Genomic DNA, 22,460 nt, shown 5'->3' on the forward strand with positions numbered 1-22,460 from the left:
AAACTACTCTCTCTCCATAGTGCTGTATGAATCTCAAACAAATCCAACTGCCCTGCTCTCTTCAGTTGAATGTCTCTGAAGGCTCTCCCCTCAGCCACTCCCTGTTTCAGGAACCCACTGTATAAGCGCATTTCTCCTACTGCCGCCCACCCTGTCTTTCTCATCTTGTAATAGTGTTAAAGTGATGCCTTCTGGACATTGACTTAACAATCAGAAAATATACTCCTTTCCTTTTCACTCTATTAAAGACTTCTGTAGCTTGGAACCATTTAGAAAGTTCTCAGGAAGCTTGTACAATGTTGGCTGATGGTTTGAAAATGTCAGTATACCATTTCTCATTAGCCCCAGCAAGGAGCAAAAGCCATTTAGTAAAATCTGTACCTCTCTATTCCTATTCCCCTGAACTCATGGCTAAATAGTGAGTGCCAATAGACTGTTTCTCCATGGTAGAGTTTCACCTTTCATGGATCTTCTAGGCTTCTTCTCAGGCAGTCTCTCGGGATCGAGGATGACTTGCTTCCATTCCGGTTTGATGGGTTCTGAGATGGCTGATAAGTCTAATGAGTGATCTGCAGACTCTGCCACATGTGGGGCAGGCGGAATAGATTATTTGGAGGGTCAGGTAGAATGGGTTGTTTGGAGGTTGGTATGGTCCCTCCGAGACCTCAACTTCAACTCTGCAGGTTCCTGATGAAGTCTCTTGATGCGTTTGGTACTATTCTGAAGAAACCTTCTCCATTTTGGTCAGTCAAAATCCAGGGACTCCTATGAGTTGGCTCCTCTGGGATGCTTTGAGGACATCCCTAAAGTGTTTCCGCTATCCTGCTGGGAGTCTCCTGCTTGATAGGCCTTTAATAAGTAGAGCAATTGCTTTTGGACCTGGTGTCATGTCTCGCCCAGTTGTAAGTGATTGGTATTTTGATGCTGGGCGCGTTGGCTTGGGAGAGGACGTTTTTTTTTACCAAAACAAAAACAAAAATACCTGGAAAAACTCAGCAGGTCTGAGAACATCTGCGGAGAGGAATACATTTAACATTTCGAGTCCGTATGACTCTTCAACAGAACTAAGGAAAAATAGAAAAGAGGTGAAATATAAGCTTGTTTAAGGGGGGTGGGACAAGTAGAGCTGGATAGAGGGCCAGTAATAGGTGGAGATTGCCAAAAGATTTCACAGACAAAAGGACAAAGAGGTGTTGAAGATGGTGATATTATCTAAGAAATGTGATAATAAAGGTACAGATAGCCTTAGTGGGGGTGGGATGGGGGGAAGGGATCGAAATAGGCTAAAAGGCAAAGATAAAACAATGGATGGAAATACATATAAAAATAATGGAAATAGGTGGGAAAAGAAAAATCTATATAAATTATTGGAAAAAAGGGGGATCGGAAAGGGGGTGGGGGTGGATGGGAGAGTTCGCGATCTAAAATTGTTGAACTCAATATTTGGTCTAGAAGGCTGTAAAGTGCCTAGTCGGAAGATGAGATGCTGTTCCTCCAGTTTGCGTTGAGCTTCACTAGAACAATGCAGCAAGCCAAGGACAGACATGTGGGCATGAGAGCAGGGTAGAGTGTTGAAATGGCAAGCGACAGGGAAGTCTGGGTCATGCTTGCGGACAGACTGAAGGTGTTCCGCAAAGCGGTCACCCAGTCTGCATTTGGTATCTTCAATGTAGAGGAAACCGCACTGGGAGCAGCGAATCTACAGCCTTCCGGACTGAATAATGAATTCAACAATTTTAGATCATGAACTCTCCCATCCATCCCCACCCCCTTTCCAATCCCCCTTTTTTCCAAGAATTTATATAGAGTTTTCTTTTCCCACCTATTTCCATTATTTTAAAATGTATTTCCATCCATTGTTTTATCTTTGCCTTTTAGCCTATTTCGATCCCTTCCCCCCACCCCACCCCCACTAGGGCTATCTGTACCTTTATTATCACATTTCTTAGATAATATCACCATCTTCAACACCTCTTTGTCTATTTATCTATGGCATCTTTTGGTTATCTCCAACTATCACTGGTCCTCTATCCAGCTCTACCTGTCCCACCTCTCCTTAAACCAGTTTATATTTCACCTCTTTTCTATTTTTCCTTAGTCCTGTTGAAGAGTCATATGGACTTGAAACGTTAACTGTGTTCCTCTCCGCAGATGCTGTTAGATCTGCTGAGTTTTTCCAGGTATTTTTGTTTTTGTTTTGGATTTCCAGCATCCGCAGTTTTTTGCTTTTATCTTTGTTTTTTACCATTTTTCTTGCTGCTGGATTTGAAGGATCTTGAAAAGGCCTCGCTGGTGATATTCCAGTGCTTTGAGGTCCTGTTATAGGTTTTCCAAGTCTCTGAAGTGTATAGGATCGTAGGGATCACTGCTGCCCGGTAAACCATTACCTCAGTCTCATGATTGCGATCCTGATCCTCAAATCCTCTTTCCCACAGGGGCTGAAGGCTGAGCTGGTACATTAGAGGCGATGATGACTTCCATTGTCTATGTCTGCCCTCACTGAGAGGAGGCTCCCAAGATACGCAAAATAGTCCACATTTCCCAGGATCTGGATGAGGGGAGATGTTGTGCTGGGGGAGCTGGTTGGAGGAGGACCTTTGTTTTCCAGGCCTTGAATTTCATGCTTGTCGTGCATGCCAAGTTGGTGGCCCTGGAAGCGAATGCAAAATACGCATCTGCCCACAATCGGCCCCTGAAGGCAATTTCACGCAGGCTAGCCAATTAATGGCCAGCCAGCGTGGGACACGTGCTGAGGAAGCCTCAGGGCTGCCAAGGGGGTCAGGAAGAGGGCGGGTGCCAACGAGTGAAGTTGTGGGTGGGCACTTCTAGCGAGCTCCCTGAAGACAGACAGCTGCTCCGGAGCTGGCTCAGGGAGCTACAGACCTGGACAGATTAAATAACTAAAAAAAACTGCAGCACATTCAAGCACCTGACAGCAGAACTCAAAAGAAATCAGTCCCCAGGTATCTTTTGTATTATATTTCACTCTGGACATTTCATCCCGCCCTTGGATGAGGTTTCATTAAAACCAGGCTGCCTGCCTGCCCGTTTTGCCTGTGTGACGAGCACAAAATCATATGGGCAATGTAAAATCTGGACAATAGGGTTTTTACTGGCCTTAATTGGCCCTTTAATTGTTGCGCTTGTGGCCCCGACTCCCGCCGACCTCAATGTGACATTGAGGCAGGCCCAGCGTCATTTTGCACAATTTCATATGCGTTCGGGTCGGGCATGTGCCTGTAAGATTCTGGCCCAGGTGTTTAGTGAAAGGACCATTTTCTCATCTGCTTCTCATATGGAGAAGGAGTGGACAATGACTGGGAGCTCAGTTTTTGAGTGAGTGCACACACAATTGTCATCTGCACACTGAAATGCAGTCACTATTGTAATGTAGCAAACACAGCAGCCAAGTTGTGCACAGCAAGATCCCCCAAACTGTAATGTGATGATGACTGGGGTAATCTAATGTTGTTTACCTATTATCCAGTGCAACCCCTCTACTTTTCATCAGTCATTCTGGGGCCTTGAGTATAAAGAAAACAAACTACATGGGTAAAGAGGGGTAAGTTGGTGAAGGTAGATTGGGGAACTCGATTAAAAGATATCACTTTCTTGTGACCCAGATGACTGATGTTGAGGTGTTTTGGTTTTGGATTGAAGGTGGTGTGGGTTGAACATTTTCCTGTCTATTGTGTAGATTATCTGCAGGCCTGTGGGTAACGTGCTGGGGGGTGAGGTGCAGTATTACAGTGAGGAGAATGGAGGAGAGAGTTGGTGCAATGAGACAGCCTAGTTTGACCCCAGTTTTCACTGAGGTAGGGTCGTTGGTGGTTCGGTTCGTGAGGATCACAGATTGCGTGTCATCAAGGAGCAGGCAGAGCATCATAGGATCACAGAATGGGGTTACAGCACAGAAGGAGGCCATTCTGCCCATTGTGTCTGCACTGGCCCACTGAAGGTGTAATTCACTTTGTAATACTCCTCTGCCTTTCTTTCCCATAGATCTAGAAAGTGAACAAACAAACAAAGGGCAAATAATTGAAGGCCTAATTAGGAGCCACTTTATGGTGCCATTGGCATTTTGCCATCAACGGATTGAACCCCCACATCATGAGGAGGCCACCAGCTAAATTGAGGGGTTCTCCCAGGGGCAGCCCAGGGGAGATGGGTTTATGCAGCAAGTACAAAGTCATGGGAATTGCAGGCAGCCTCCAATGCCCCAAGAATATTTGTGGACGGGTTTCCCCTCCACGATCAGCCCTTTCTTAATTTTACATCATGTCTCTACCTACCTGCTGTAGGCCGTTGGTTCCTGGCCTACCTTAGCAGTGACTGCTGATGGTGCTGCTGAGCTGCCAGCCCTCTGGGGTTTGCAGAGGGTTTGCAGCTTTGGTGGTGGGTGGGTGGGTGGGGGTGGGGGTGTGGTTGGCTACTGTCTTTAATAGGACAACTGGCCCAGCAGCAAGCAGTTGATTGGCAGCCGCCTATCAAATTCAGTGGGAAGTCCCAGCACCTGCCTGTGTATAGGGACAAGCATTTCTAGCAGACATCAGAACCTCCATCAGAACCTCCACACACATGGTTAAATCCTAGCCTGTCCTTTGATCCATCTTTAACTCCTCTTGTTAGACACGATTGGATCATTTTTTTCTGCGGGTGTTTTGAGCCACAGAGAAACGTTGCTTTGCTGCAAATCATATGTTCATTCTTTAAATGCTAACCATTGCCATGACATCTTTTAATCTCGTTTCCCAATCTACCTTAGCCAGCTGGCTCCACATAGATACGTCATTTTCTTTCTTTGTATTTAAAGCCCCACAAAGACTGAAGAAGAGCAGAAGAATTACACTGGACAATAGACAAATAACCGCATTGAATTCAGATTACACCGGTCATTATCACACTGCTGTTTGTGGGAACTTAACAAGCACAAATTGGTTGCTGTGTTTCTTACACTCCAACATTGACTACACTTCAAAGATAAAAACAAAATACTGCAGATGCTGGAAATCTGAAATAAAATAAAGTACTGGAAAAACTCAGCAGGTCTGGCAGCATCTGTGGAGAGAGGAACAGAGTTAACGTTTCAAGTCCAATATGACTTCTTCAGAAGATGCGTTATATTTTGACTCAAAATCTTAACTCTGTTTCTGTTTCTACAGGTGCTGCTACACTTTGAAAGTAAAGCACTTTGTGACCTCCTGAGGCTGTGTAATGTGTCACATCAAGTTAAGTCTTTGGTTCCAGTTGGGGCCACAAAGCAGCGTCATGACTGAGAGTCACTACTGGTTATTGCTGGGAGCCTCGAGGCAAACATTTACTTTCTCATTCAGTTCATCTCAATCAGTATTGACTAGGCAGAGCTTTGTTCTACTCCTCCATCTCCCTCAGTGGGACTGAGGATGCATTTAAACACTGCACCCTTCAACCAGTCCACCAAGTTCTCAACATCTGAGTTCCCATTCGCCCTTGAGTCCTCTGTGCTGATGTCAATAGCCGTGGCTACAAGTATTCTGGCAGGAAACATCATATCATGTGATAAAAACAAGGAGAAGGTTACAGGTTCTGGCCCTGAGCCAGTCCCACCTGACAGGAATGGGAGGTGTTGCTTGTGATAGGGTCTAGACAAAGCCTCAAGGTCTCCCAGTGCAATGTTCATCAATCCATTCTGTTCAAATTGTGAGCTCAGTGCTCAGCTGAGACAACTCACCTTCACCTATCAATGGAATATTTACCCTGTGTTATAACTCACTGTCTAACAGAGAATACTTTATCTGATTACACTCCTGTGAAATCTGTTAGAACATTTCTTTTGTCTAAGAGTTGTTAGTGGTGCCAGGGAGTGCTCAGATACAGCTTGCTATGTACATTTTTTGAAAATCTTCATTCTTGCAGTTCTGCCCCTTCCTCACCCCTAATGCCAGCTAATAGACACTCCCACACAGCTGCCCACCTTGATAATGTAACCATCCTGATCAATGGCAGGTTGCTCAACCATGAAAGGCAAGCAATCGCTGGACAGTAAATAGGAGCAGACTTTGACCCCATATCATCAGCCTGGTGGATATCACTGGGTAATGCATCAAACCTGGACCTTTTTGAACAGTGTAGCTCTGTACACGCTGGGCATTGCTGTCACCTGAATCACTGGAAGCAAATGGTTGCCTGTATCTATATTCATAAAATTATAAAATTATGTAGAAAATTCAGCATGGGAGCAGGTTATTCAACTCAGTCGGTCTATGTCAATGTTTACTGCTTACCGATAATCAGGACTAGGACCAAATGAGATGAACCCCAAGGATACTGAGGGAGTGGGAATGAAAATTGTGGAAAAACTGGCCATAAATTTGTGATCTTCATTAGATTCAGGGGTAGTACCAGAGGACTGGAGAATTGCAAACATTACACCCTAGTTCAAAAAGGCTTGAAGATAAGCCCAGCAACTACAGGCCAGTCAGTTCAATCTCAGTGGTGGGAAGGTCTTACGATAAAAATTTAGGACAAAATGAATAGTCACATGGATAAATGTTGATTAATTAAGGAAATCCAGCAGGCATTTGTTAAGGGCAAATTGTGTTTAACTAACTTGCTGGATATTCCTGAAAAAACAGAGACATGCTCTCAAAGCTTTTCATCTTGCACGCATCAGAACAGCTCAACGTTAAAGGGAAACAACAATTTATACTACAAGAGAAGAGAATGCTGATTGGTTGGAAAGTGGACTCTGATTGATGGAGGTATTGCCATGGAGAATGTAGCAAAGAACAGTTAACTGCCAAGCTTTTGTTCAAATTCAAACCAGGCAGGTTGGTTGCTGGATTCTTTTGAAGAGATAATGGAGAGGGTTAATACTGTTGATGTGGTGTACATGGATTTCCAAAGGGGATTTGATAAAATGCCGCAAAACAGACTTGTGCAAAGTTCAAACTCATGGAATAAGAGGGATGGTAGAACATGGAAATGAAATTGGCTGAGAGACAGTAAACAGATTAGTTGTGATGGATGTTTCTCAGATTGGTTTGAGAATCCGAGGACAACATATTTGGTGATAAGTAAAAGAAGCAATGATGACATGTGGAAAAACTTATTTACATAGTGAGCTGTTCGGATCTGGAATACACAGCCCAAGAGTGTTGTGGCGGCAGATTCAATCATGGCTTTCAAAAAGAATTGGACAATTATCTGAAGATAAAAATGTTCAGGACCACAGGGAAAAGCCAAGATAGTGGCACGGAGTGAGTTGCTTTTGTAGAGAGCAGCACAGACATGAAGGGCTGAATAGCCTTCTTCTGTACCGTGACCATTCTCTGATTCGATGGGCAGAATTGTCCCAGATTTGCATGAAATGCGGTAGCAGACTTAAAAAAATAATTTTACTCGTTGGCTACAATGGTGGGTTTTTGTGTCATATCGTCCCCTTCCCTGTGTGTCCCACCTCATTAATAATGCATTCCTGGGAAACACGCCAGATTGCTGGCTGGTCGGCCTCTAATTCGCTTGCCCCACTGTCAACTCAGGTCTTCCACAATCCGGGTGCCCCTGCACAGGGCGAGCTCTCTCTAAGGAATCAGAAGCTGCTGGGAAGTCATGGCTGCCAAAGGGAGGAAACATGCTGCCCCCAACTTTAGCGACGCCTCCCTTGGGTGCCAACTAGACACAGTGGAGGCCCCGCCACAAAGTCCTCTACCTTTGTTCTGGGCAAAGAGCAGCAAGCAATGTGAAAAATCCAGCATGGGAGGTGGTGGCAGCAATTACCAGCGCCAACACCCTGCAAAACAGGACAGCCACCCAGTGCCGAAAGAGGATGAATGATCTCCTCCGATCCACCAGGGTAAGTCACTCTTCTCATCACTCTCAACTCACACACTCACAAACCCATCACACATCCACAAGGATCTCACTCACTGCCAGTTCAAGGGACATCGTCATTCACTGTCTCACACACACCTTCATCTGCCCCGCAGATTGTGTCCTCATCCCATCCCACTCAGCACCCACACATGCCAGGCATCCTGTTTACACTCTCTTCATCTGTATTCGTGCAGGACAAGCTGGCACACAACAAAAGGGAGAGGTCACAGGCCAGTGGAGGAATGCCCGACATCAAGATCCTCACAGATTTTGGAAGTAGAGTAATCCAGCTGGCCGGCAATGACCGGGACCGATCCTGTGCCAAAGGTGAGGTCGGCACTGCTTTACCAAGTGAGGGTCCAGCAGCGCAACATCCATTAGACAACCACACTGTGAGTGATGTGTCCTCTTTCACAGGCCGCTGCCATGTATTAATTATCTCTCCTTACTTTCACATCTGGGAAGCAGCAAGAGAGTCCACAAACCAGGTCCTCGACTCAAACCCCGAAGATACTTCAGAAGAAGAATCTGATGATGCCCTAATTGAAGACCCATCACAGCGCTCAAATTAGGGACAAATTAAAAAGCAGCCCCTTAAAGGAAAACTGCAAAAAGAAGGACAAAATTTAAAAGAAACTTACAAACATTAAACCAAAATGTGATTAAGGGGGTCAATAAAACACCCCAGTCCCCACGGTGCCCACTGAGCATGGAAGGTCTCGACGGTGCCGGCAGACACCGCATGCTCCCTCTCCAGGGACACTCGGCCGTGAACGAAGCCACGGAAGAGGGGCAGACAGTCTGGTAGGACAACCCCCCTTGGTCGCCCGCTGCCTGGAACTATTAATGGCTAACTTGGCCAGGCCCAGGAGCAGGTTCACGAGGAGGTCCTCCTCCTTCCCGGACCCCCTCCACACTGGGTGCCCATAGATCAGGAGCGTGGGGCTGAAGTGCAAACAAAACAGTAATAAAAGGTTTTTTAAATAACTGAAAAGGGAGTGCAGCTACAACACCCAATATAAATGTGGTCCACAGACTCAACAAGACCACAAAAGGGGCAGGTATCTTGGGAGTCCATGAACCGACACATCCTACGGTTATAGGGGACTGCTGCGTGCAACACCCTCCACACCAGTCCCCAATGGAAAGCGGGAGGACACCTCTGTAGAGGGCCCCCCAACAGGTCCGCCACTGGAAGGCAACAAGGGCGTGTCCAGGCAGCGGCCGAGGACAAGGAGGTGAAGGGTGTGCAGCAGCAGCCCATACAGCAAACCCCTCTGCACCGTGCTAAAGGGCACGGAGGGCATTTCCATGAGGCAACTCAGGTTGCGGGGCACTGGCTCCAGAGGGAGGGTTTGGAGCTTGGGGCCAATGTGGAATTCCGTCTGAACAGGGGAACGCTCAGATGGAAGACCACCACGCACCTGCATCACCTCGAGGCTCAGTATAACTACAGGGCTGAGTACGACCGTCCTGAGGTCTTGAAAGGCATCGGCCATGAGCCGGACATCCACGGACGCACGACACACCAACTCCTGCGGAACCATCCAGCCCAGTCCTCCGCCACCCAGCACGACCCCGATCCTGGTCACCCCGGCAGCCACAGCCCTCCTCTCCGCCAGCCACTGAAAAGGACGGAGGAGTGGATTCCTGAGCAGTGGCTCTTTGATGATAGCTGCTACTCCTTATGAGGGAGAGCTGCCTCAACCATGTTCCAGACTTTGATCAGTCTGCTCCACCTCCACCTTGATCCCACCCCCAGGATCAAGGCCAGAGGGGTCTTCTCTGGCCTCCTCTTGGGGATTTGGGTCAGAGGTGGCGGCTCAGAGCCCCGCTTCCCCCTCAGGCATCGGGTAGCCCGGTGAGTCTGCAGAAAGTTCTGGACGCAGGACAGAGACGCCCGGCGCTGAGCTTGGGAGGGAGCCGGAAGGCATTCCTCGCCATCGCCACCTGATGACACAGTTGTTGGTGCCATAAAGGGACTGCTGCAGTCTCCTGGTGGGCCGGATGTCACTTTGGGGGTACAAGGTGGGTCGGGGTGGGGCACCACCACAAAGGCGGTCTCCTCATTGACCCCCGAGGGCTCAGCTCAGGGGACCGCAGCAAAGGGTCGGGGATTTGGACTCCCCCTCAGAGGCAGAGTGAGGACTTACAGGGCAGAGATGCCACCAACACTCCACTGGGGGAGGAGACATATCCCATCTTGTGAGTCACGAGCTTCTCCCCCTTCGAGGGGTGGCGTCTATTCCAGGGCAGGATGGGGGCTGGGGAGACCTCCATCTGCAGAGCCCCCTCCGCCACATCCAGCCCCTCTGGATGCTCTGCCCTCTGGGATTTGGGCCGGTCTATCCTTTTCAGGATGAGGTAACATGCTCCATCGCCACTGGACCCGCACATGAACGAAGCCAGGCCCAGCACATGGCGCTGAGGCACACATGGGCCCGGGAGCACACACAGACACGTCACTGGGGCCGGTGATGGTTATCTCCCCAAGCCAGTGTCCCTGGGTTTGTTTGGGGAGTTTGGGGGCTTTGAGGCTGTCTCCGCCTGGGGGTCTTCCGTTGCAACTTCTTCCAGCGCGGGGTGGCGGTGGCTGGTGGCAGCACCTCCCCTTGCGAGGAGGAAGACGGAGTGGTGGCCAGGGAAGAGGAGGAGCTGTGCCAGCCACGGCCATCTGAGTGACATTGGTAGTCTTGGAGGCAGGGCAGTTCTTTTGGACATGCCCCACATCCTTGCAGGCATGGCACTGCATGCCATCTGCCGACCGGAAGACACAGTAGGCTGGCCCCTCAAAGGTGACATTAAACCACCCTCCGCGCCCTCCTCCTGGGCCAGGCGAACAAAGACCTGGTGCCAGGAAGAGACAGGGCTCCCTGAGGCCGAGCGGGATCGGCACCACCCCGGACCTGACCTCCCTCAGTTGGTGAAGGAGGAGGAGGAGGAGGAGCTGACCAGGAATGAAAGGCGGTATGTTGGATAAGACCAGCCTCTCTGCGGTGGCCTCGAGAGGATCCATTGCCTACAGTGAGCCCTTTGGCCAGGGCCTGGTGCACCGCGCGCTCGGACCTCAGGAAGAACACTGCCTTCCATACGTGCGCTAGGCTGCAACAATGGCCAAGGGGCTGACAACCCTGGCCAAAACCTTCATGCGCGCCTGTCATTTCGGGGTCAATATAATTCTTTACCCCCATGGCCCTGGTCAGGGGGTGGAACGGTGACAGGTCGGCGGGAACAGCGGAGGCCATGGAATGAGTCACTCCCACAAAGGTCTTCCTGGCGGCCCCGCCACTGGTGATGGCGCCGCCTCCAAGTTGCCCTGGAGGGTCCAGCCACCGGTGACCCCATGGCAGCTATTGGGGGATGAGCCACACCCACCCCAAGCCCTATCAGTGGCAGCAACAGCGTTTAGAGAGGGGAAGAGGGGGGAAAAGAAGGATTACCCTCTCCCTCCTGATTGTGTGTAAAGACAGAAAAGGAGGAGAGAGAGAGGGAACAAGGGCAGGGAGACAAAGAAGGGGAAAGGGTGCAGTGTGGGTGGGTGTCGCTGGGTGGAGTGGAGCAGGGTGGTGAGGGCCTAGCTGTTCTTCCCGTTGGGGTTGGGTGATGTCTTCACCAGGAAGCCGCTACTGCCTGGCACACGGAAGTCAGGTCCATCCTGTTCACCGGGCAGCACCTGCTACCTGGATTTGGCCACGGGCAGGGCGAGAAACGGTGGGGGCAGGGGGTTGCAATGTTATATGGAGACACGCATGCACCCCTTCAGCAATCATCTTCCTCTCCCTACAAACACAGTCTACACAGCCCGCAACAACCAACAGTACAGACACCCACTGCAGATGTAATGAAAATAGTCATTGCCTCCTTGTCTTGCCTCCTCCTGACCTCCTCCAATTCTTCAGGCCTCAGACCTTGCAGGCTTCAGGCCCCTGCAGCCCCGGAAACAAGAACCAGCCGTCAGCTTCTAGTGTCCCTTGGGCAGCAGCAAAACCAGAGCAGCTTGTTAATGTCCAAAAGAGTATGTTTGAAAAAGTAATAGCAGCAGCAGGGTGTACATCTCCCAGTAGCAGAAGCAGCAGGGTGTACATCTCCCAGCAGCAGCAGCAGCAGGGTGCAACTCTCCCAGCAGCAGAAGCAGGGTGTACCTCTCCCAGCAGCAGGAGCAGGGTGTACATCTCCCAGCAGCAGCAGCAGCAGGGTGTACCTCTCCCAGCAGTAGCAGCGGCAAGGTGTACCTCTCCCAGCAGCTGCAGCAGGGTGTACCTTTCCCAGAAGCAGTGGGGTGTACCTCTCCCAGCAGCAGCAGCAGGGTGTACCTCTCCCAGCAGCAGTAGCAGCAGGGTGTACCTCTCGCAGCAGCACAGCAAGGTGTACCTCTTCCAGCAGTAGCAGCAGGGTGTACCTATTCCACCAGCAGCAGCAGGGTGTACCTCTCCCAGCAGCTGCAGCAGGGTGTACCTTTCCCAGAACCAGCGGGGTGTACCTCTCCCAGCAGCAGCATCAGGGTGTACCTCTCCCAGCAGCAGCATCAGGGTGTACCTCTCCCAGCAGCAGTAGCAGCAGGGTGTACCTCTCCCAGCAGCACAGCAAGGTGTACCTCTCCCAGTAGCAGCAGCATCAGGGTGTAACTCTCCCAGCAGCAGCAGCAGGGTGTACCTCTCCCAGCAGCAGGAGCAGGGTGTACATCTCCCAGCAGCAGCAGCAGCAGGGTGTACCTCTCCCAGCAGCAGCAGCAGGGTGTACCTCTCCCAGTAGGAGCAGCAGCAGGGTGTACCTTTACCAGTAGCAGCAGCAGGGTGTACCTCTCCCAGCAGAAGCAGGGTGTACATCTCCCAGCAGCAGCAGGGTGTACATCTGCCAGCAGCAGAAGGAGGGTGTACCTCTCCCAGTAGCAGCAGCAGCAGGGTGTCCCTCTCCCAGTAGCAGCAGCAGCAGCAGGGCGTACCTCTCCCAGTAGCAGCAGCAGCAGGGTGTAGCTTTCCCAGCAGCAGTAGCAGGGTGTACATCTCCCAGCAGCAGAGGGGTGTACCTCTCCCAGCAGCAGCAGCAGGGTGTACCTCTCCCAGCAGCAGTAGCAGCAGGGTGTACCTCTCGCAGCAGCACAGCAAGGTGTACCTCTTCCAGCAGCAGCAGCAGGGTGTACCTATTCCACCAGCAGCAGCAGGGTGTACCTCTCCTGGCAGCAGCAGCAGCAACAGCAGGGTGTACATCGCCCAGCAGTAGAAGGGTGTACTTCTCCCAGTAGCAGAAGCAGCAGGGTGTACCTCTTCCAACAGTAGCGGCGGCAAGGTGTACCTCTCCCAGCAGCTGCAGCAGGGTGTACCTTTCCCAGAACCAGCGGGGTGTACCTCTCCCAGCAGCAGCATCAGGGTGTACCTCTTCCAGCAGCAGTAGCAGCAGGGTATAGCTCTCCCAGCAGCACAGCAAGGTGTACCTCTTCCAGCAGCAGCAGCAGGGTGTACCTATTCCAGCAGCAGCAGCAGGGTGTAACTCTCCAGGCAGCAGCAGCAGCAACAGCAGGGTGTACATCTCCCAGCAGTAGCAGGGTGTACTTCTCCCAGTAGCAGAAGCAGCAGGGTGTACCTCTCCCAGTAGCAGTAGCAGCAGGGTGTAACTCTCCCAGTAGCAGCAGCATCAGGCTGTAACTCTCCCAGCAGCAGCAGCAGGGTGTACCTCTCCCAGCAGCAGGAGCAGGGTGTACATCTCCCAGCAGCAGCAGCAGGATGTACCTCTCCCAGCAGCAGCAGCAGGGTGTACCTCTCCCAGTAGGAGCAGCAGCAGGGTGTACCTTTACCAGTAGCAGCAGCAGGGTGTACCTCTCCCAGCAGCAGCAGGGTGTACATCTCCCAGCAGCAGCAGGGTGTACATCTCCCAGCAGCAGCAGGAGGGTGTACCTCTCCCAGCAGCAGCAGCAGCAGGGTGTCCCTCTCCCAGTAGCAGCAGCAGCAGGGTGTCCCTCTCCCAGTAGCAGCAGCAGCAGGGTGTCCCTCTCCCAGTAGCAGCAGCAGCAGGGTGTAGCTTTCCCAGCAGCTGTAGCAGGGTGTACATCTCCCAGCAGCAGAGGGGTTGACTTCTCCCAGCAGCAGCAGCAAGTGTGTACCTCTCCCAGCAGCAGCAGCAGGGTGTACCTCTCCCAGCAGTAGCAGCGGCAAGGTGTACCTCTCCCAGCAGTAGCAGCAGGGTGTACCTCTCGCTGTAGCACAGCAGGGTGTTCCTCTTCCAGCAGCAGCAGGGTGTACCTCTCCCAGCAGCAGCAGCAGCAACAGCAGGATGTACATCCCCCAGCAGTAGCAGGGTGTACGTCTCCCAGTAGCAGAAGCAGCAGGGTGTACCTCTCCCAGTAGCAGCAGCAGCAGGGTGTACCTCTCCCAGTAGCAGAAGCATCAGGGTGTACTTCTCCCAGTAGCAGAAGCAGCAGGGTGTACCTCTCCCAGTAGCAGCAGCAGCGTGTACCTCTCCCAGTAACAGCAGCAGCAGGGTGTACCTTTACCAGCAGCAGCAGCGGGGTGTACCTATCCCAGCAGCAGCAGCAGGTTGTACGTCTCCCAGTAGCAGAAGCTGCAGGGTGTACCTCTCCCAGTAGCAGAAGCAGCAGGGTGTACCTTTACCAGCAGCAGCAGCGGGGTGTACCTATCCCAGCAGCAGCAGGTTGTACGTCTCCCAGTAGCAGAAGCTGCAGGGTATACCTCTCCCAGTAGCAGAAGCATCAGGGTGTACTTCTCCCAGTAGCAGAAGCAGCAGGGTGTACCTCTCCCAGTAGCAGCAGCAGCGTGTACCTCTCCCAGTAACAGCAGCAGCAGGGTGTACCTTTACCAGCAGCAGCAGCGGGGTGTACCTATCCCAGCAGCAGCAGCAGGTTGTACCTCTCCCAGTAGCAGAAGCAGCAGGGTGTACCTTTACCAGGAACAGCAGCAGCAGGGTGTACCTCTCCCAGCAGCAGCAGCAGGATGTACCTCTCCCAGTAGTAGCAAGGTGTACATCTCCCAGCAGCATTGGGTGTATTTCTCCCAGCAGCAGCAGTTGGGTGTACATCTCCCAAGCAGAAGCAGCAGGGTGTAGCACTCGCAGCAGCAGCAGCAACATGGTGTACCTCTTCAAACAGCATCAGCAGCAGGGTGTACATCTCCCAGCAGCAGCAGCAACAGGGTGCACCTATCCCTGCAGCAGCAGCAACAGGGTATACCTCTTCAAACAGCAGCAGCAGCAAGCTGTACCTCTCCCAGCACCAGCAGAAGCAGGGTGTACATTTCCCAGCAGCAGCAGCAGCAGGGTCTAGCTCTCCCAGGAGCAGCAGCAACAGGGTGTACCTCTTCAAACAGCAGCAGCAGCAAGCTGTACCTCTCCCAGCTCCAGCAGCAGCAGGGTGTACATCTCCCAGCAGCAGCAGCAGTTTGGACCTCTCCCAGCAGCAGCAGCAGCGGGGTGTACCTCTCCCAGTAGCAGCAGCAGCAGGGTGTACCTCTCCCAGTAGCAGCAGAGGCAGGGCGTACCTCTCCCAGTTGCAGAAGCAGCAGGGTGTACCTCTCCCAGCAACAGCAGCAGCATGGTGTACCTCTCCCAGCAGCAGCAGCAAGCTGTACCTCTCCCAGCAGCAGGGTGTAGCTCTCCCAGCAGCAGCAGCAGGGTGTACATCTCCCTGCAGCAGCAGCGGGGTGTACATTTCCCAGCAGCACAGCAGAGTGTACCTCTCCAAGCAGCATCAGGGTGTACATTTCCCAGCAGCAGCAGCAGGTTGTACCTCTCCCACCACCAGCAGCAGCATGGTGTACCTCTCCCAGCAGCAGCAGCAGCAAGCTGTACCTCTCCCAGCAGCAGGGTATAGCTCTCCCAGCAGCAGCAGCAGGGTGTACGACTCGCAGCAGAAGCAGCAGGGTGTCCCTCTCCCAGCCGCAGCAGCAGGGTGTACCTCTCGCAGCAGCAGCAGCCGGGTGCAACTCTCCAGCAGCAGCAGCAGCAGGATGACCCTCTCCCACAGCAGCAGCAGCCGGATGTACCTCTACCGCAGCAGCAGCAGGATGTACATTTCCCAGCAGCAGCAGCAGCAGCAGGGTGTACTTCTACAGCAGCAGCAACAGGGTGTACATTTCCCAGCAGCAGCAGCAGAGTGTACATCTCCCAGCAGCAGCAGCAGGGTGTACCTCTCCCAGCAGCAGCAGCACGGTGTACCTCTCGCAGCATCAGCATCAGGGTGTACCTCTCCCAGCAGTAGCAGCAGGGTGTACCTCACGCAGTAGCACAGCAGGGTGTACCTATTCCAGCAGCAGCACCAGGGTGTACCACTTCCAGCAGCAGCAGCAGGATGTACCTTTCCCGGCAGCAGCAGCAGCAACAGCAGGGTGTACATCTCCCAGCTGTAGCAGGGTGCACCTGTCGCAGTAGCAGAAGCAGCAGAATGTACCTCTCCCAGTAGCAGCAGCAGCAGGATGTACCTCTCCCAGTAGCAGCAGCAGCAGGGTGTACCACTCCCAGTAGCAGCAGCAGCAGGGTGTACCTCTCCCAGTTGCAGAAGCAGCAGGGTGTACCTCTCCCAGTAGCAGCAGCAGCAGGGTGTACCCCTCCCAGTAGCAGCAGCAGCAGCAGCAGGGTGTACCTTTACCAGGAACAGCAGCAGCAGGGTGTACCTCTCCCAGCAGCAGCAGCAGGATGTACCTCTCCCAGTAGTAGCAGGGTGTACATCTCCCAGCAGCATTGGGTGTATTTCTCCCAGCAGCAGCAGTTAGGTGTACATCTCCCAAGCAGAAGCAGCAGGGTGTAGCACTCGCAGCAGCAGCAGCAACATGGTGTACCTCTTCAAACAGCATCAGCAGCAGGGTGTACATCTCCCAGCAGCAGCAGCAACAGGGTGCACCTATCCCTGCAGCAGCAGCAACAGGGTATACCTCTTCAAACAGCAGCAGCAGCAAGCTGTACCTCTCCCAGCACCAGCAGAAGCAGGGTGTACATCTCCCAGCAGCAGCAGCAGCAGGGTCTAGCTCTCCCAGGAGCAGCAGCAACAGGGTGTACCTCTTCAAACAGCAGCAGCAGCAAGCTGTACCTCTCCCAGCTCCAGCAGCAGCAGGGTGTACATCTCCCAGCAGCAGCAGCAGTTTGGACCTCTCCCGGCAGCAGCAGCAGCGGGGTGTACCTCTCCCTGTAGCAGCAGCATCAGGGTGTACCTCTCCCAGTAGCAGAAGCAGCAGGGTGTACCTCTCCCAGTAGCAGAAGCAGCAGGGTGTACCTCTCCCAGTAACAGAAGTAGCAGGGTGTACCTCTCCCAGTAGCAGCAGCAGCAGGGTGTACCTATCCCAGCATCAGCACCAGGGTGTACCTCTGCCAGCAGTAGCAGCAGGATGTACCTTTCCCAGCAGCAGCAGCAGCAACAGCAGGGTGTACATCTCCCAGCTGTAGCAGGGTTTACCTGTCGCAGTAGCAGAAGCAGCAGGATGTACCTCTCCCAGTAGCAGCAGCAGCAGGATGTACCTCTCCCAGTAGCAGCAGCAGCAGGATGTACCTCTCCCAGTAGCAGCAGCAGCACGTGTACCTCTCCCAGTAGCAGCAGAGGCAGGGCGTACCTCTCCCAGTTGCAGAAGCAGCAGGGTGTACCTCTCCCAGTAGCAGCAGCAGCAGGGTGTAGCACTCGCAGCAGCAGCAGCAACATGCTGTACCACTTCAAACAGCAGCAGCAGCAAGCTGTACCTCTCCCAGTACCAGCAGCAGCATGGTGTACCTCTCCCAGCAGCAGCAGCAGAGTGTACCTCTCCAAGCAGCAGCAGGGTGTACATTTCCCAGCAGCAGCAGCAGGGTGTACCTCTTCAAACAGCTGCAGCAGCAAGCTGTACCTCTCCCAGCAACAGCAGCAGCAGGGTGTAGCTCTCCCAGCAGCAGGGTGTACATCTCCCAGCACCAGCAGCAGCAGCAGGGTGCACCACTCCCAGGAGCAGCAGCAACAGGGTGTACCTCTTCAAACAGCAGCAGCAGCAAGCTGTAACCCTCCCAGCTCCAGCAGCAGCATAGTGTACATCTCCCAGCAGCAGCAGCAGTTTGGACCTCTCCCGACAGCAGCAGCAGCGGGGTGTACCTCTCCCAGTAGCAGCAGCATCAGGGTGTACATCTCCCAGCAGTAGCAGGATGTACCTCTCCCAGTAGCAGAAGCATCAGGGTGTACCTCTCCCAGCAGCAGCAGGGTGTACCTCTCCCAGTAGCAGAAGCAGCAGGGTGTAACTCTCCCAGAAGCAGAATCAGCAGGGTGTACCTCTCGCAGTAGCAGACGCTGCAGGATGTACCTCTCCCAGTAGCAAAAGCAGCAGGGTGTACCTCTCCGAGTAGCAGCAGCAGCAGGGTGTACTTTTAACTGCAGCAGCAGCAACAGGGGGTACCTCTTCAAACAGCAGCAGCAGCAAGCTGTACCTCTCCCAACACCAGCAGCAGCAGGGTGTACATCTCCCAGCAGCAGCAGCAGTTTGGACCTCTCCCGGCAGCAGCAGCAGCGGGGTGTACCTCTCCCAGTAGCAGCAGCATCAGGGTGTACATCTCCCAGCAGTAGCAGGATGTACCTCTCCCAGTAGCAGAAGCATCAGGGTGTACCTCTCCCAGCAGCAACAGCAGAGTGTACATCTCCCAGCAGCAGCAGCAGGGTGCACCTCCCCCAGCAGCAGCAGCGGCAAGGTGTACCTCTCCAAACTGACGTAGCAGGGTGTACCTTTCCCAGCAGCAGCGGGATGTCCCTCTCCCAGTAGCAGCAGCATCAGGGTGTACCTCTCCCAGCAGCAGCAGCAGGGTGTACCTCTCCCAGCATCAGCATCAGGGTGTACCTCTCCCAGCAGTAGCAGCAGGGTGTACCTCACGCAGTAGCACAGCAGGGTGTACCTATTCCAGCAGCAGCACCAGGGTGTACCACTTCCAGCAGCAGCAGCAGGATGTACCTTTCCCGGCAGCAGCAGCAGCAACAGCAGGGTGTACATCTCCCAGCTGTAGCAGGGTGCACCTGTCGCAGTAGCAGAAGCAGCAGAATGTACCTCTCCCAGTAGCAGCAGCAGCAGGATGTACCTCTCCCAGTAGCAGCAGCAGCAGGGTGTACCACTCCCAGTAGCAGCAGCAGCAGGGTGTACCTCTCCCAGTTGCAGAAGCAGCAGGGTGTACCTCTCCCAGTAGCAGCAGCAGCAGGGTGTACCCCTCCCAGTAGCAGCAGCCGCAGCAGCAGGGTGTACCTTTACCAGGAACAGCAGCAGCAGGGTGTACCTCTCCCAGCAGCAGCAGCAGGATGTACCTCTCCCAGTAGTAGCAGGGTGTACATCTCCCAGCAGCATTGGGTGTATTTCTCCCAGCAGCAGCAGTTAGGTGTACATCTCCCAAGCAGAAGCAGCAGGGTGTAGCACTCGCAGCAGCAGCAGCAACATGGTGTACCTCTTCAAACAGCATCAGCAGCAGGGTGTACATCTCCCAGCAGCAGCAGCAACAGGGTGCACCTATCCCTGCAGCAGCAGCAACAGGGTATGCCTCTTCAAACAGCAGCAGCAGCAAGCTGTACCTCTCCCAGCACCAGCAGAAGCAGGGTGTACATCTCCCAGCAGCAGCAGCAGCAGGGTCTAGCTCTCCCAGGAGCAGCAGCAACAGGGTGTACCTCTTCAAACAGCAGCAGCAGCAAGCTGTACCTCTCCCAGCTCCAGCAGCAGCAGGGTGTACATCTCCCAGCAGCAGCAGCAGTTTGGTCCTCTCCCAGCAGCAGCAGCAGCGGGGTGTACCTCTCCCAGTAGCAGCAGCATCAGGGTGTACATCTCCCAGCAGTAGCAGGGTGTACCTCTCCCAGTAGCAGAAGCAGCAGGGTGTACCTCTCCCAGTAACAGAAGTAGCAGGGTGTACCTCTCCCAGTAGCAGAAGCAGCAGGGTGTACCTCTCCCAGTAGCAGAAGTAGCAGGGTGTACCTTTCCCAGTAGCAGAAGCAGCAGGATGTACCTATCCCAGTAACAGAAGTAGCAGGGTGTACCTCTCCCAGTAGCAGAAGCAGCAGGGTGTACCTCTCCCAGTAACTGAAGTAGCAGGGTGTACCTTTCCCAGTAGCAGCAGCAGCAGGGTGTACCTATCCCAATAGCAGAAGCAGCAGGATGTACCTCTCCCAGTAGCAGAAGCAGCAGGGTGTACCTCTCCCAGTAACAGAAGTAGCAGGGTGTACCTCTCCCAGTAGCAGAAGCAGCAGGGTGTACCTCTCCCAGTAACAGAAGTAGCAGGGTGTACCTTTCCCAGTAGCAGCAGCAGCAGGGTGTACCTCTGCCAGCAGTAGCAGCAGGATGTACCTTTCCCAGCAGCAGCAGCAGCAACAGCAGGGTGTACATCTCCCAGCTGTAGCAGGGTTTACCTGTCGCAGTAGCAGAAGCAGCAGGATGTACCTCTCCCAGTAGCAGCAGCAGCAGTATGTACCTCTCCCAGTAGCAGCAGCAGCAGGATGTACCTCTCCCAGTAGCAGCAGCAGCAGGTGTACCTCTCCCAGTAGCAGCAGAGGCAGGGCGTACCTCTCCCAGTTGCAGAAGCAGCCGGGTGTACCTCTCCCAGTAGCAGCAGCAGCAGGGTGTAGCACTCGCACCAGGTGCAGCAACATGCTGTACCACTTCAAACAGATGCAGCAGCAAGCTGTACCTCTCCCAGCACCAGCAGCAGCATGGTGTACCTCTCCCAGCAGCAGCAGCAGAGTGTACCTCTCCAAGCAGCAGCCGGGTGTACATTTCCCAGCAGCAGCAGGGTGTACCTCTTCAAACAGCTGCAGCAGCAAGCTGTACCTCTCCCAGCAACAGCAGCAGCAGGGTGTAGCTCTCCCAGCAGCAGCAGCAGGGTGTACATCTCCCAGCAGCAGCAGAGTGTTGTACATTTCCCAGCAGCACCACAGGGTGTACCTCTCCCAGCAGCATCAGCAACAGGGTGTACATCTCCCAGCAGCAGCAGCAATAGGGTGCACCTATCCCAGCAGCAGCAACAAAAGGGTATACCTCTTCAAACAGCAGCAGCAGCAAGCTGTACCTCTCCCAGCACCAGCAGCAGCAGGGTGTACATCTCCCAGCAGCAGCAGCAGCAGCAGGGTGCACCACTCCCAGGAGCAGCAGCAACAGGGTGTACCTCTTCAAACAGCAGCAGCAGCAAGCTGTAACCCTCCCAGCTCCAGCAGCAGCATAGTGTACATCTCCCAGCATCAGCAGCAGTTTGGACCTCTCCCGGCAGCAGCAGCAGCGGGGTGTACCTCTCCCAGTAGCAGCAGCATCAGGGTGTACATCTCCCAGCAGTAGCAGGATGTACCTCTCCCAGTAGCAGAAGCATCAGGGTGTAACTCTCCCAGTAGCGGCAGCAGCAGGGTGTACCTCTCCCAGTAGCAGAAGCAGCAGGATGTACCTCTCCCAGTAGCAGAAGCATCAGGGTGTAACTCTCCCAGTAGCGGCAGCAGCAGGGTGTACCTCTCCCAGTAGCAGAAGCAGCAGGGTGTACCTCTCCCAGTAGCAGAAGCAGTATGGTGTACATCTCCCAGTAGCAGAAGCAGCAGGGTGTAGCACTCGCAGCAGCAACATGCTGTACCTCTTCAAACAGCAGCAGCAGCAGCAAGCTGTACCTCTCCCAGCACCAGCAGCAGCATGGTGTACCTCTCCCAGCAGCAGCAGCAGGGTGTACCTCTCCAAGCAGCAGCAGGGTGTATATTTCCCAGCAGCAGCAGCAGGGTGTACCTCTTCAAACAGCTGCAGCAGCAAGCTGTACCTCTCCCAGCAACAGCAGCAGCAGGGTGTAGCTCTCCCAGCAGCAGCAGCAGGGTGTACATCTCCCAGCAGCAGCAGAGTGTTGTACATTTCCCAGCAGCACCACAAGGTGTACCTCTCCCAGCAGCATCAGCAACAGGGTGTACCTCTCCCAGCAGCATCAGCAACAGGGTGTACATCTCCCAGCAGCAGCAGCAATAGGGTGCACCTATCCCAGCAGCAGCAACAAAAGGGTATACCTCTTCAAACAGCAGCAGCAGCAAGCTGTACCTCTCCCAGCACCAGCAGCAGCAGGGTGTACATCTCCCAGCAGCAGCAGCAACAGCAGGGTGCACCAATCCCAGGAGCAGCAGCAACAGGGTGTACCTCTTCAAACAGCAGCAGCAGCAAGCTGTAACCCTCCCAGCTCCAGCAGCAGCATACTGTACATCTCCCAGCAGCAGCAGCAGTTTGGACCTCTCCCGGCAGCAGCAGCAGCGGGGTGTACCTCACCCAGTAGCAGCAGCATCAGGGTGTACATCTCCCAGCAGTAGCAGGATGTACCTCTCCCAGTAGCAGAAGCATCAGGGTGTAACTCTCCCAGTAGCGGCAGCAGCAGGGTGTACCTCTCCCAGTAGCAGAAGCAGCAGGGTGTACCTCTCCCAGTAGCAGAAGCAGCAGGGTGTAACTCTCGCAGTAGAAGCAGCAGCAGGGCGTACCTTTCCCAGTAGCAGCAGCAGCAGGGTGTAACTCTCCCAGCAGCAGCAGCAGCAGGGTGTAACTCTCCCAGCATCAGCAGCAGCAGGGTGTAACTCTCCCAGCAGTAGCAGCAGCGTGTACCTCACGCAGTAGCACAGCAGGGTGTACCTCTTCCAGCAGCAGCAGCAGGGTGTACCACTTCCAGCAGCAGCAGCAGGATGT

At 53.6% G+C, this 22,460-nt stretch overlaps 1 protein-coding gene across 1 annotated transcript in view; it reads left to right on the forward strand.

Annotated features, from left to right (window-relative positions):
* The first annotated feature begins 8,096 nt into the window (after positions 1-8,096).
* LOC121282433 (gamma-aminobutyric acid receptor subunit alpha-1-like) overlaps positions 8,097-22,460 on the forward strand; it is a 545,721-nt gene continuing 531,357 nt past the window's right edge. Inside the window, exons 1-3 of the mRNA XM_041196146.1 lie at positions 8,097-8,181; positions 10,593-10,773; positions 11,754-11,883. Coding sequence (XP_041052080.1) covers positions 8,097-8,181; positions 10,593-10,773; positions 11,754-11,883 — 396 coding nt within the window. The remainder of the gene's footprint in view (positions 8,182-10,592; positions 10,774-11,753; positions 11,884-22,460) is intronic.

The sequence above is a fragment of the Carcharodon carcharias genome, chromosome 9 (genome assembly GCF_017639515.1).
Source record: "Carcharodon carcharias isolate sCarCar2 chromosome 9, sCarCar2.pri, whole genome shotgun sequence".
NCBI classification, from domain to species: Eukaryota; Metazoa; Chordata; class Chondrichthyes; order Lamniformes; family Lamnidae; genus Carcharodon; species Carcharodon carcharias.